This window comes from Phodopus roborovskii, unplaced genomic scaffold (assembly GCF_943737965.1).
Source record: "Phodopus roborovskii unplaced genomic scaffold, PHOROB, whole genome shotgun sequence".
Lineage (NCBI taxonomy): Eukaryota > Metazoa > Chordata > Mammalia > Rodentia > Cricetidae > Phodopus > Phodopus roborovskii.
Window position 1 is genome coordinate 14660728 of NW_026125391.1, and position 15088 is coordinate 14675815.

Below are 15088 nucleotides of genomic sequence, written 5' to 3' on the forward strand. Positions count from 1 at the left end.
AATTCAGTAAATGCAAAGTTAACCTAATGATTAAGTGAGTTTAGATCCTGTAAATATTTTTTTTCTCTGTCATATGTTGAAGAAAACATTTTTTAAATAGTCAATTTTGTTGCATTTTAAATTTTTACGCTGTGATAAAACTCAAAAATAGAATTTAATTTTCAATCTTCCAATGGCATTTCTTTTAAGCACAGTCACATATAAAGCTAACACTGACATTTAATAAAGAAAGTAGGCAAGGCCCTGAATTTTGGTTCCTCTGGGACTAGTTGGCAAAGGTCTGGAAGCATTGTATATAAAACATAGCAGAAACACTTTACAAATAGACAAACACAGCTGTAAAATGTGCTTGTAATTACCAACTGAGATGTGTCTTGATGTTCCAAAGACAAAATACGTCAGGATAGGGAAAAAAGCAGAGTAGAGACCATATTCAACAGGGACTGCAGCTAGGAGAGCATAAGCCATCCCTAAAAACACAACCAACATAGTAAAAGTCATAAACAAAAATTACAGCATGTTTGTACCACACAAAGAAAAGCTTTTTAATAGACACACTCAGTTTATGGGTTCAAAACATCAGCCGGTCCTGAGTAGTTTTCTTGTTTTGCATGCAGACTTCAGCTATGCTAGGATGTGGAATATGACTTGAGTGGGATAATTCACCTGCTGCTCCAATGAACTGACTCAGTAATTCAGTAATTCAGGTTGGAAAATAATCAAATCAATTCCGGTATAATTCGGTTAATCCAGGCCCAAAGCCCAGAGCAATTTATGTGGATAGTTCTGTTTGAACTCATATTTCTCTGTGTTCTTAAGGATGCAGGCATCATTGCACTTTCCCTTTCCTTTCTAGAGAACAGAAGTTAGATAAAAACCAAGACAGCTCTACTCTGATGAGGGAGGCTGTGCCAGGCAGGCTCTGGGCTATGAATCTCAGGTCATGAGAAACCAGCATCTCAGTGGGCATGGGAATTGCAAAAGGACAATGATGTATTTTTTCCCTCTGTTAAATATTATTTCAGCAATCAGCTTTCCTTCACATAGTATACCTCCACAATTTACACTTTAGGCATGAAAATTCAGCCCTTTGACCCTTGAGTCATTAATAAAGGGCTGTTTGCAATGCTTTTTAAAACTTACTAACAACCTAAATGACCCAACACATTTGTACTTAAATTTATCCACTGAATGAATATCTCCTAATAAGAAAACAGTTAGTTATATTATACTTTAAACATGGTGCTTCTATGCTGTAGAGGGTTTTTTGTTTGTTTGGTTGGTTGGTTGGTTTTGTTTGTTTGTTTGTGTTTGTTTGTTTTTAGGAGGAGGTATGAAATTCAGTGGAGTAGAGATGATGTAACATAAAGAAATATGCTTCCCTAACACAGCAAAATGTTAACTAAAACTTTAAAACAGTTACGTTTTAGTTTATTTTGTGCATGTGTTGTAGAAGAGGTAGAGGAGTAGATAAGTGTGCCACAGCATGCGTGTGAAGAGGAGAGCAGAACATTTGAGAGCTGGTTCTCTCTACAGTGTGTGTCCTGGTGGCCAAACTCAGGTCCTCCTGTTATAGATGCATTCATCTTTTTTTTTTTTTTGAAAATTTTGTATGTGTTTAAGGATGTGTGGCAGTCATGTGTGATGTTTGCACACACGTGTCAGGACACTAGAAGCCGAGGGAGACATCAGGTGCTCTACTCTGCAGCTCTCACTGAACCTGGAGCTAGGCTGGGCTGTCAGCAACCTGCAGCCCTCTTCCCATCTCTGCCCCCTCCACAGTGCTGGTGTTAAAGCACACCCTGCTTTTTATCTGAGCTCTGGGGACTTGAACTCACATCCTTGTGCAGCAAGGGCTCTTAACTGATGAGCTATCTCCCAGACCCTGGGTGCACTTCTTTAAAACTCCAGTTACTGTTAGGATGTGCAGTAATCATCTGTGCCAGCACACACAGAGTCACCAGGAAACAACAGGAAAAGGGGCAGAGAGCATGAAGGCACAGCCTGCCTGTTTCCTATGGACAGGTCCCGAGTCCTCAAACTGAGTGTTCCCTGAACAAGGTGCTGTAGCTCCATTTTTTTTTTCTTCTCTTCCCTTCTGCCTACATGTTTCAATATGCCTGGGAAACGGGGGTGTTTTCAGTTTCATGCACTGTCTATTTAGGGTAACTTTTACTCATGTACAACATACTTACCTTTATTACAAAGGATCTTGGTACAACAGTTGTCAAATAATATGGTTTGTGAAGAAACCTAAACTATGTTGTCTCTCTGCTGGTGCATAGGCTGAAAAGGATGGTGGCATGTACGCTAAATTGAAACCATCTGAAAGGAAAGGCCTTCCGCCATGTGCAAATACAACAATTTAGATGCCTTAGCTGTAAAAACTGAGAATTCCTATTAAGTGTTAAGTAAATCAATGAATGTCCAAGATAAAAACCAGACAGGAAACTCCCTATTGTATGAGTAAAAAGATATCAATAAAAGGGCTTGAAGGTCTTTTGCGTAATAGGAATTTACTTTTTAATATTAGGAATCAAAAGATCCCACTACTCAGAGTGAATCCAGACTCCTCTCGCTTCCAAAGGCCCAGCTGGACAGCAAGTCACAGACTGTCACCACTGCAGCTGCAGGATAGCCTCTGAAGTCCCTGCCTGAGCCGTCTCTCATTAGCTGTAGCCTGGAGCCCTACACACTCTGGAATCCTTCCTGGGGCATCAATTTATCTTCATAAGACTTCTACTCTGAACCAACCATTCTGTCCACACCATTGTGTCCTCACTTCCATGCTGGGTCAGCTAAGCCAATGCAATTTCACAAATGTCCCCTTGTCTTCTCCCCACCTTCCTTTCGCAGGAAAACCTCTCAAACATTCATGTGCTCAAGCAAGTACACAGTCTAGACTGACGAATGCTAACCAGTGCTGAAAAAAATTTCCTGATCCCAAGCCCCAAAATGAGCTCTGCCTGGTGAGCCAGTTGCATTTCTTTGCAAGTGTGCCTTTCCACAGCCTGGCTGAGGTGCCACCAGTCCATAATGTGATTGTTGCTGCAGAATATAGTTTATATCTTGCAGGGCTCTCTAAGTCCTGTCTGATCCAGCTCAAAGTGACAAACCTATCCTCAGGGCTGGGTTTAGGGTGAAGCAATGAGATGCCTTGAGGACATCATTTAATCAGGCCCCTGAGAATGTCTGCTTGCTTCACCCAAACCCTAGCCTTGACCAGTCTTATCTCAGACCTCATCCTCGGTGACAAAATCACCAAACCAGAATTCTCCAGTTCCTCCCTGTTTGTCCTCAGGTCCTTTGCTCTTTAGGTGGTAGCCTTAGTTCTGTTATCTCATGGGTGGCTCCCAGTCATCCCCTGGGCTCTATCTAAATTGCTTTTCTTCCATTAGGCCTTCCTTATCCACAGCATCTAAACTAGACCTTCCTTTCCAGATAAATTCCTACCATGCTAAATTCCCATCTCTGTCACTGGACTTGATCTACAAGGTCTGTGCCTGTTAGTGATGGCTGAATTCCTGATGTACAGAATTAGCCATAAAAGTTTATTATGTGCATGAATGATAAGCAAGTGTGTATGTGAGCCAAATTAACCTTCCAGAAACTTACCTAGCAAAGATAAATTTACAGCATTATTTCTGGAAAACAAGCTACCTATAAAAGGTGCAAGTTGAGAACATAGGAGTCAGACTGTATCCAAGTCCCAGCCACTCTAAGGACGGGGCAAGAATTAATAGATTTCTCATTGTTAAAGGGACTATAGTAATATAATAGTACATTTCTTGCAGAATTTATGTAATAATGAGAGGAAATGTATCTGGTACATATTAAGCAAAAACCTATCTCTTTTCCCCCTGCTGGGGGTTAAACCTAAGGCCCCCATGTATGCCAGCCAAGCACTCTGCCACTGAATTCCATCCCCCTGTGGTAAAGTTGATCTTTTTGTTTGTTTGTTTGTTTGGTTGGTTGGTTGGTTGGTTTTTGGTTTTTGGTTTTTCGAGACAGGGTTTCTCTGTGGCTTTGGAGGCTGTCCTGGAACTAGCTCTTGTAGATCAGGCTGGTCTCGGCTTGTAGATCAGGCTAGGATTAAAGGTGTGCGCCACCACTGCCTGGCTTGGTAAAGTTGATCATTATAACACATTTGTCTATGACAACTGAGATCTGTGTGTGAGGCAGTAACTCAGAATCACTTAAGACCCATCTACCATCATCTTACCTTGCAGGGTTCCCACTAGTCCAGTGCTGACTCCAGAGATGATGTCACTGAGCAACCATTCCTTGACTCGGTATTTGGGGAACCAATCCAGAATGGGCAAGAGAGTCTTCAGTACACCAAAGGCTCTCTTTCTTGAACAACTGTTAGAAAGCAGGAAAATAGGATGTCTGATCCAGTTTTGACCATAACCAGTTGCAAATCACAGATTCATGAACCAAATTCTGCTGCTTTTTTTTTTAAAATAACTAGTCAGAAAAATAATGAGTTCCATGAGGAAAATACTGACACTGAAGTGCTTGCAATGTTTTTGCCAAGAATTGTATCTATCCTTTTAAAAGTACTGTTCTAGGAAACACAGGATTAAATGTCTCCTCCCCTCGTCCACCTTCTTAATCCTCTGAGAAAATATCCCTACACAAGAACTCATTTTCTGACCCAGCCAGAAAATGATCAGTGTGGAGTCTCTGTGTGAGATTAATTTTTAGGCTCTTAACACTGGCATCCCTTTCTGTAAAGAAACATAAACACAAGATTATTTTGGCAATACAAGCTTAGAGCCACTTTTTAACAAAACTTGTAGTGTGATGAATTTATACTTTGTACCATGTTACTTAGCAATTGTAAATTTAGCTACCTTTAGATAAAAAGAAAAATACTAATAAATAGGACTTCCACTTTTTAAAAGTATTTTTAAATAAATCTGTTAAATAATTGCAAAGTTTAATAGGTCATCCAAGTTTGATATTAAGGGATTATTTTAAGTGGATAATAAGACATAAAAAAATATGGTGGTCCTCCCTATCTGCCACATGGATTAGTGAATCCAACCTATTGTAGATAAAAATAAGAAAAATGTATTGAACATACGAAGACATTTCCCCCCTTATTTCCTAAACCTTATGGTGTGAGGACAGTGGTTAACAGTACAGTTACATGTTATTAGGCATTATAGTCTAAAGATAGTTAAAACTGCCAAAGGGTATATGGGTTATATGCAAACATTAAGTTTGTGTGTGTGTGTGTGTGTGTGTGTGTGTGTGTGTGTAAAACTTGGGAAGTTGGGGTTTTGCCATAGGGGTCCTGAAACCAATCCCCTATAGATAGAACAGTAACACACCGAAGATCCAATACATGGGATTTTTAAAAAATCCATGTAAAGCCTGGCAGTAGTGGCACACACCTTTAATTCTAGCTCTCAGGAGGCAGAGGTAGGCGGATCTCTGAGTTTGAAGCCAGCCTGGTCTACAGAATTAATTCCAGGGCAGCCAGGGCAACACAGAGAAGTCCTGTCTCAAAAATAAAAATAGAAATAAATAAATAAAATAAAATAAATAAAACACCCTTAAAGAATTAACAAAATATTATACTACAATAATGCTAGAGGAAGCAAGTGAAATTTCAGATGTTAATATACTTTCCACTTACTATGTATATACTTTAAAATGTAGTCGAGTGTCTGCTGAATTTTTAAGTGTATGGTGTTTGGTTCTGGGGCTCATTGGAGTTTAGGGACATGGTGGTTATCCCTGGGGGACCCACTGCCTTCTGAAGCACTTGAAACGCCTGTCTTTTAGCTTTTATCCCAGGTCTCTGAAAGCGATCCTGAGCTTGGTGTGGCCAGGCTTGTTCATCATCGGTTGCTATGAGCCCCTTTCCTACTGCTTTTCCCTAGCCTGGCCTTCACAAGAAGGAAGCCAGCAGTCACTGGACCCCAAGGAACACTTTAGGTTTCAGTTAAAAGGGAAAAAGAGAAAAAGTGAAAGTGGGGTGGTGTGGTGACTGGATGCCCCCTTCTCCAGTAAGAAGTTTCTCTAGACAAAGTTACAGTAATTCCACCTTGGTCCTGGAACTATGCAAGGAAAAGCGCGAGCGGGGCGGAGTACACCACACCCGGCTGGCCTGCTGCACGGTGAGAGCTTCTTCCCCGGAAGGGTCGCCTAGGCACCTGCCAGCTGCCCCTGTACCTGCAGCTCCGAGCCAGGCTGTCCCGCAGCGTCCTGCGCTCCTGCAGGCGCCGCTCACGCTGCTGCTGGAAGGCGAGCTCATTGTACACCGGCCGCGAAACCACGTAGCTGCAGCTGTACTCGGAGAGCTGCGGCGGATCCAAGCTGCTGCCCGGCGCTGCCATGGCCTGCGAACCCGAGGGACCACCGGCCGGGAAGGACACAACGAGGAAAGCGCCAAGCTAGCTTTCCGCAGCAGGCACCTGGGAGCAGCCTCTGGTGACACCTGTGGTAGTCGCGTTGGAGAGCCGGTCCGGTCCTGCAGTTCTTGGCGTTGACGACAAACCTCCCCTATGGCCACCTGAAGGACGGCAGCTGAGGATTTCAGTGTCTCCCTCACCAGATACCCGCGAATCCCCGCTGTCCGGGGAGTGAGTCTAACTTTGGGGAGGTGGACAGGGTGCCCTCCTTGGGCAGTCAGGGCGCTGTCCGCGTCCTGAAATCTCCCCCGGACCGGGCTAGTGAGACAGGGAAGGGGTCCTGTGCTCGCTGCACTCTACAGGATACGCAGCTCCACGCACATTCTGGGCTGAAGCCGTGCAGTCCTACTTGGGAACGAGTGCAACGACTTTCCCAGTCCGATCTCTAGTTTCCTTTTGTCTCGCCTTTTCTGTTGCCTGTCCTGCCTTGTCCTCCGGCGACTGACCTGCCCCATCCCTAGAGAGTTACAACAGGGAGGGGTGCAGCCTACTGCATCTTCTTCGATGAACTCACCTGTCTGGGTTCCCGTGCTCTCTGCTTGCCCGGAATGCCCTGGGGACAGTCTTCCTGCTGCCTTTATAGCGCTCACCAAAAGCAGTGGGACGTTTTATTTATGGAGCAACAGAGACACCTTGGTGGAACGGAAGAACACAGAGACAGCAATCTTTCCCCACGAATCTTAACCAGGAAAAAAGTCTACCTCTCCTGCCTTCTTCCCCTTCCCAAATCCAGAGAGCTGTGAGTCTTAATGGTTATCTCACAGGTGCCACCGGATCTTCACTCATACCACAGCTACTAGGTCTGTGAGGTGAGGGCACAGACCAGAGTTTCTGTGTTGGGAGACTCGGGTTCCTCGGTTATCAGAATCCACAGCCCGGTCTAAGCTCACTTACACCTAGTGGAGAAGTCAGTGGGTGTGGGGAGGAGGTTGTGGTCTACTCATTGATTTTAGACACAAATCCTTCTCACTCATGTATCAAATTAACAAACTCGGGTGTGTAGTTGGTCCCTTTCTCATCTGCCTCTTTAACTCTGTAATTTGTTCTCCTCCAGCTAGATAATCAGGAGGTGATCCAATGGAACAAGCAAGAATCAAGACAAGGAACAGTGAGGGATTCTGAACTATATTATTTTGTATTCTATTGGGAAACCAGCTGAAACTACTGTATGATTAAAATACGGGTAGAGGTGTTCGGAACCTCAGGTCATTCATTCCCTGATGGTGTTCTGAAGCAAATACAGAAGAAGCTCAAAAGTGTGGACCCTCTGGACACCAGTTTCAGTCACCGACTTGGGAAATACAGACCATAACAATTTACAAATTCCCGGAAACAAAATTTCTCTCAGGAGAACTCCAGTGTAAATCCCCTAGTCAATATGTTGCAAGCATATGTGGTTTCCCTCCCCCCCCCATGAGGGATGAGTGAGTCACCAGTTTTTCAACAGATTTTCAAAGGATTACTTGACCCAAAGAGGTCAAGAACCAGCCAGGCATGGTGGCACACACCTATAGTCTCAAGACACTTGGGAGGCAGATGGAAGAGTCACTTGAGTTCATGATTTTGAGACCAGGTTGTGAAACAGAGGAGGGTCAAGGGGGTGGGGAGAGGTTTAAAAATTATAAAAGATGGAAGATACCTTGTCCCACTTCCAGTCTACTCTCTGCTGCCTGTACACAGTCAAAATTGGATTATCCAGCTTCCTACCTGTTGCTATGCCTTTCTGCCATTATGGATTTTAACCCTCTGGAACCATAAGCCAAAAATAAATGGTTTCCTCTCTAAATTGCTTTTGGTCATAGAAACAAAGAAGTAGCTAACACACTGTAAGACTTTGGTTCAGTGATAATGATGCATGTGTGTGAAGATGTATTGATGAGATGTAGTATTTTGTATATTGTTGTAGAAAATTAACAATACTAAGAAAGAATCTTAGTCCGGGGAGTGACCGGACAGCTCAGTGAGCAAAGGAGCTTGCTACCAAGACTGCCTACCAACCTGAGTTCAATTCTCAGAAGAGTTAAACTTTGAGTTATTTTTTGACTTCCACAGCATTCTTTGCTACTTGCACACTCACAAAAATAAGTAAATAATAAAATGAAATAAAACTGTGTAATATATGTCCTGTATGTATCTGAATGATGGCACTGCTTTCCCCCAGCCCCATTTAACGTCTTTCCTATAGCAAAAATAAGTATCTCTCAACAGAATAGCATTTGATAAGAACATAGAATTATTTTTCTCATAGCTAAAAGACTTTGGCTGTCTTTTAAATAGCTAAGTGTGCCAGCTAGATGGTTCACTGGGTAAAAAGCACTTGCTGCCAAGCTTGATGACCTGAGCTTGGTCCTTGGGGCCTACAAGAAAGAAAGAACCAACTCATAAGACTGTCATCTGATCTCCATATGCACCCATACAAAATAAACAATAAGTAAATTAAAAATAAATGAATAAATAAAACATAAAACCAGAAAAGAGTGGGCAGTAAACACAGCTGCTCTCTACCTTACTAGTCACATTTCTGATTACTCACATTGCCTTTATAAATCAAGTCTCGCCTGTTTCACATAGAAGTGGGTGGGTCTTATTTACCAGAATTTAATCACATCCAGGTTTTGTTCCAGAGAAGTGAGTGTGTCACTTCAATTAGACATCACAGGGCAATATTGCTACCTTATGATACTTATGTCTCAGTTGTTGCTGATTCAAAGGCCAGGCGAGGAGGCACACAGCTGTCATCCCAGCACTCAGGAGGAAGAGGCAAGAACAGAACCAGAATTCCAAGGTAAATATGATCTACGTGCAAGTTACAGGCCTGGGCTGGAGAGATGGCTCAGAGGTTAAGAAGTTGCTCTTCTAGAGGACCTGGGTTCAATTTCCAGCACCCACATGGCAGATTACAACTGTCTGTAACCCTAATTCCAGGGGATCCAGCACCCTCTCACAGACATACATTCAGGCAAACTATTAATGCACATAAAACAAAATAAAGAAGTTCCAGGCCAACTGGGGCTACATGATGAGATTCTGAATCCTGTCTCAAAAACAAACAGACAACAACAATCCTAAAAAGCAAACAGCAAAAAAAAAAAAAAAAAAAAAAAAAAAAAGAAAGAAAGAAAGAAAGAAAGAAAGAAAAGGAAAGAAGAAAAATGAAAAAAGAAAAGAAAAAAAGCATTGTTACTCAGGCTTTTGGAGTGTAAGAACCCTACTATTAGATTTCTATATCATTTACTCAAGAGTTTATTAAGAATCCATCCCCCTCCCCCACACACACACACGGAGAACCTAGGCCTGTTATTACCCACCACCTGAGATCTTGAAGCTTCCAGCATATTTAAACTTTTGCAGTTGTAGATAGCAGCAATGACATGGAAATGGAGAGCTACCATATCTTGATATTCTCACAGAGTAAATGCAAGAAACTGGTGACGTTTTGTCATTGTGCAGTGGTTTGGATGGGAAGTCACCAGAATGCCACCAGAAAGTTCAGCGATTCCTATTCCACTTTCCCATGGCTCTCCCCTCTTGGAGTTCTTCCCTGCAGTCCTCTTGCTTATGAGGCTGGGTGTCCTTGGGACTCTGAAGAGCAGCACATGGTCTGGCAGGAGTCTCCCTGAGCAGACTCTACTTGACAGCAGAACCCAGGCATCCACAAGAGAAGGTGACCACTGCATGAAGAGGAAGAGCTAGAGTTGGATTTAGACGACAAAACAGAATATGAGCTGAGTAGGATGGAAATCACCAAGGAGCTCTGCGTGTACTTTGCTGAGACAGAGAGACAGAGGAGTGACAGCAGCAGCTGGATGCTGATAGCCTGAATGACTATGTGAATGTTGACCATAGCCTGTCCTACCAGCCCCCATCTGAGAAGCCAGGGAGTGATACGAGATATTTGAATAGGGACATTGCTCCCAAGATCCTGGCGGTGGAGGCTGCTGCACAGCTGAGGTTTGACAAGTACTGTGACAGAAACAACCTAAGTAAGTACTGACCTGTCATTCCCCTGAAGTTCTGAGTCCTGGGTACAGGGACCCTAGGAACCCTCCTGAATGCTTCTCCCTCTTAATTTTGGGTATGTTCTCTTCACCTCTCTTGGACATTTTTCAGTGAAAGAGACCTGTCCAGCAGCATGATGGATAAAATGTATCAGCCACTTAGAAATCTGTCATCAGGAGGCATGCTGTCATCACACAAGAAATGTTTCCTTGACATGAAGAGCATTGCTTCGGCTCTTGCTTTCCTGGTTCACTGAAATGATTGCCTGGAAATACTGCCTAGTTGAGTTTTCAGTTTCCTTCTTTAAACTTTCCTCAATGTCACAAAAGCTTTAAGGCACATGCCATTCATTCATATTTTTTTTTTTTTTTTTGAGATCAGTTCTCATAGATCCCAAGGTAGCCTCGAACTCTTAAATCTTCCTGCTTCTACCTTCGAAATGCTAGCTTACAGGTGTTGCACCCAGCACTGGGCTCTGTCATGTATCCTCTCTGACAATAACCCTTCAGATCCATCTGAAAGTGATGCAAGTGTACAGTAAGGCACATATCAATTGGCAGCATTTTCTGTGTTAGTGATTCATAAAGTAATTGTTCTAGAATTAATGGCGTCTTAGAATTAATGACATATGATGATGTTTATGTACATTTATAATAATATCTATCCTTTAAGTGGCTTGCTATGAAAACTTAATTTGAGGGACTAAAGTGATGGCTCCGTGGTTAAAAGCATTTGCTGCTCTTGGAGAAGAGCTTGTTCAGTTCCTCGCACCTATGTGGTGGCTCATAACCAGCTGTCACTCCAGTTCCAGAGGATACAACACCCTCTTCTGACTTCTGTGGGTATGGCACAAGTGTGGTGTACAGACGTGCATGTGGTGATGTGTTGTTTATGATCTAACAAATAAAGCTTGCCTGACAATCAGAGTGCAAAACTAGCCATCCTAGTTAGCCATAGAGGCCAGGCAGTGGTGGCACACACCTTTAATCCCAGGACTCTGTGATTCAAGACCACCCTGGGTACACAAAACTGATCCAGTCTAAATGAGAGAGCTCACACAAAGGTGATCCCAGCACTTCGAGTGACACACCTTTAATCCCGGCACCAAGGAGGTGGAGACAGAAAGGGATATGGCTGGGGGAAAAGAGGAATATGATAAGGTGGGAGGAGACAAGAGACAGATGCAGTCTGAGGAGCAGTGCAGTCTGAGGTTTGATGGACACAGGTGCAGTCTGGAGATGTAGTCTGAGGACAGGATTACCCCTTTGGTCTGGGCATTAGTAGAGGTGAGGACTCTCTAATGACTGGTCACTTTTCTTCTCTGATCTTCAGCTTTAACCCCAATATCTGACTCCAAGTTTGGATTGTTAATAACAATTTTAATTAGGCTGGAGAGATGGCTCAGCCGTTAAAGGCTAGTCTCACAAACAAAAATATAAGAACAATTAGAATTGTTCTTATACAATTCTACATACATACATACATACATACATACATACATACATACATACAGCAAAACACACATACACACAAAATAAGATAAATCTTAATAAAAATGATTCTAGTTCTTGGTAACTTAAGAGCAATCAATCTGGCTACATTTTTCTTGTCTAAAGAGAAACACTGTTGTATGCATTATTTTATTTTATGCTTGAAATGTAAATCATTATATAATTAACCAGAAGAATTAAACAAGAATAAAAATACTAATAATTTCATACACACCTGCCCAAGACAAGGTTTCTGCCTGTATCACTGACTGTCCTGGAACTCACTTTGTAGACCAGGATGGCCTAGAAATCAGAAATCTTCCTGCTTCTGCTTTCTGAGTGCTGGGATTAAAGGCATGCACCACCATGCCTGCTAAGAGTCCTGTTTTTAAAAGAAACCTTGATTCTGATTCTTGTAACAGTCCGTGTTTGAAGTGCATCATAGCTTATTTATTATTTTAATGTGGACATCAGTTGAATCATTTCTCCTGAGAGACTACACTTGGAAACCATGGGGATTCATATACTGGAAACACTGCTGCCATTTCATGCTGGCACTGATGATCCACAGACACGCTGAAGAAACGACGACCAGGAAGTTCAACTGTAAATCTAAATTTTTCCTTTTATAATTCATGTTAAATTTCCTGATAGATGTTAAATTCTGCCATTTTTATACAAAAAAACTTAAACTTCCAATGTTTCTGATCACCTTCTCCAAGTAACCTCCTGGGTTTATTTTGTAGCCAGACAGTTTCGGACTTGTTTTAATCTGTTATTACTTTTTATTTATTTATTTATTTCCTGCTCACATGCTATGTTCCTTAAGGACATGTCTCTTGTGATATTAGAAATGGAGACATGGTTAAGCTGGGAAGACAGCTCAGTTTGTAAAGTGCCTCTGAAGTGTAAAGAGGATCACTTGGGCTCATTGGTCAGCCATCCTAACCCACTTCGTGCATTCCAGGCCAGTGAGAGATCTTGACTCAAAAATGAAATAGTAGTACCTGACACTATCAAAAGATGTTCCCTCACCTACACACACACACACACACACACACACACACACACACAAGGAGAAGGAGAGACAGACACAGACAGACACAGGAAAAGACACAGAGAGAAAGACAGATTTTCTTTTTTTTTAAATTCCTGGTAAATTTTATATGGTACCCCACCAACTTAAAACATTTTTAATGTCAATAACAACCATAACTCACTACATTTCTCAGGCTATACATTTGGTAAGTTTTTGAGTTAATTTATATCTGTCTCTTGCTATCATGAAACAATAACATAGTTTCTCTAAGCAACAATTTGAAAATTCTTCCAAGTTTATTTTAATTGCACTTAACTTTCATAATTATCTCTGCCAATCTTATCCCATAAATCCTATAAAATGTTTTGGAGGGAAACAAGGGAAAGTTGCTTAAATACTTCATTGTGCTGATTGAATATTGAAGTATGCTGCTCATTAACTTACTCTATCCATTCGTCCAAGCACTCAGGAAGTATTTATTGAGTCCCCTCCCACTTGTATGAGACACATTTTTAAGTATTTGATACATACACAGCAATGAACAAGTCTGACAAGCCCTCAGAGGATTTGTATTCTAATAGGGCAGTGGCTGTCAGTCATCAAAAAAACAAAAATACTATTAAGAAATGCTTGAAGGGGTAGGACCCAGTGGTTTGTCTTCAGAAGATCATTGGAGGTATATCCTTAAGGGGAATTACACCTGTTGTTCTTTAGTTACAGTTATAAGAATGAAAGGCTGGAGAAGGGGGGGGGTTGTGAGTGGTCCCAGGGAAGTGGGGTCCCAAAGTAAAGGACCACGTGGGAGAGCATAGCAGGTTCCATAGCAGGTGAGGGTGACCGAGGCAGGAGGGAATAACACGGAAGCAAATAGAGCTTAAATGAGGAGTTTATTTAGAAAGGGGAATGAGGGAGAAGGGAAGAGACATAGAGGCACCAGGAACAGAAGAGGAGAAGGGGGAGAGAAGAACGGGGGGGGGGGGAAGCTGGTGGCCAACGAAAGCAGGAGAGAGAGATCAAAAGAGAGCGAAAGTGGGCAGGGGTCTGTCTTTTAAAGGGTCCTTTACACCTCCCTGCAGACGAGTACTCATGGACCCCTGGGCTGGCCAGAGTACTGCCTGAGTACGTTCTGCCAGGTGACAGGGTCAGGCCAGTGTAATGCCTGAATCCTTACACACATGATACACAAACATACATGCAGGAAATCATTCAAATAAATATTACACTTTATTCAATTATTTCTAATTATCACACAGGTGATTAATAGATTTAATTTGAAGGTAGAATAGCATCTTACAGCAATTAGGTCTTCTCCATGGTTAAGTAGGGTAAGTCATATGGCACATTGTCCTGTATAGTTTGACTTGAATGTTGACTTGGAAATTAAGACACTAGTAAGCATAAATATTGCATTGAGGTAGGTGTTGTTATTCTTATTTTACATTTGAGGAAACATGTAGACATGCTAAGTAATAATTTGTAGTTTGGTCAAGCTGGAATATGAAGTCAAGCAGTTTGACTCTGCAGCCAACTCAACCACTACAAAATTATCCAGGGTATCACAGCATCAGCTCACCTCATCATTATCTCATAGAAGTTCCAGTACTATCTCACCACTTCATCTGAGAATAATGGTCCCTTGCCTACTGTGGAATACTATTTTAAGATGTGTTAAATCTATTTATGCTGTGGAGCATTTGTTTAATGATGCAAAGACGTGTTGCATTCTTTTGTGTTGCATTTGTTTAACTCTGCGAAGCTGTGTCCCTTTGCCTGCCTGAAATACCCTATTGGTCTAAAAAGCTGGGTGGCCAATAGCAAGGCAGGAGAAAACATAGGTGGGCCTGGCCGGCAGGTAGAATAAATATGAAAAATATGAGGAGAAGAGATGAAGGAGTGAGAAAAGAAAGGGTCAGCCACACAGCCACACAGCCAGACATGGAATAAGAAGGAAAGAAAAGATATACAGAAATAGAGAAAGGTAAAAGCCCAGAGGCAAATGATAGATGGGATAACTTAAGAAAAGCCGAGGAAGAAACAAGCCAAGGTAAGGCCAGACATTTGTAAGAAAAAATAACCCTCCTTTATTTGGGAGCTGGGTGGTGGGCCCCCAAAGAGCAAAGAACCAAAGAGTAAAA

The 15088-nt window shown here is 42.2% G+C and overlaps 1 protein-coding gene and 1 pseudogene across 3 annotated transcripts in view; one reads left to right on the forward strand and one right to left on the reverse strand.

The window, feature by feature from the left end:
* Window positions 1–7129, reverse strand: part of Slc26a4 (solute carrier family 26 member 4) — a 46511-nt gene extending 39382 nt beyond the window's left edge. The window contains exons 1-4 of one of the 3 annotated variants that reach the window (XM_051175117.1): window positions 6940–7129; window positions 6187–6526; window positions 4223–4362; window positions 360–470 (exon numbers count right to left, since the gene is read on the reverse strand). In XM_051175117.1, the coding sequence (XP_051031074.1) occupies window positions 360–470; window positions 4223–4362; window positions 6187–6350 (415 nt within the window). In that variant the 5' untranslated portion in view covers window positions 6351–6526; window positions 6940–7129. Of the gene's footprint in view, window positions 1–359; window positions 471–4222; window positions 4363–6186; window positions 6628–6939 lie in introns of those variants that run through there. The other 2 variants (XM_051175119.1, XM_051175118.1) reach the window with 2 other exon arrangements.
* A 2662-nt stretch (window positions 7130–9791) lies between these two features.
* LOC127214963 (gem-associated protein 8-like) lies at window positions 9792–10443 on the forward strand (annotated as a pseudogene).
* Window positions 10444–15088: the final 4645 nt, after the last annotated feature.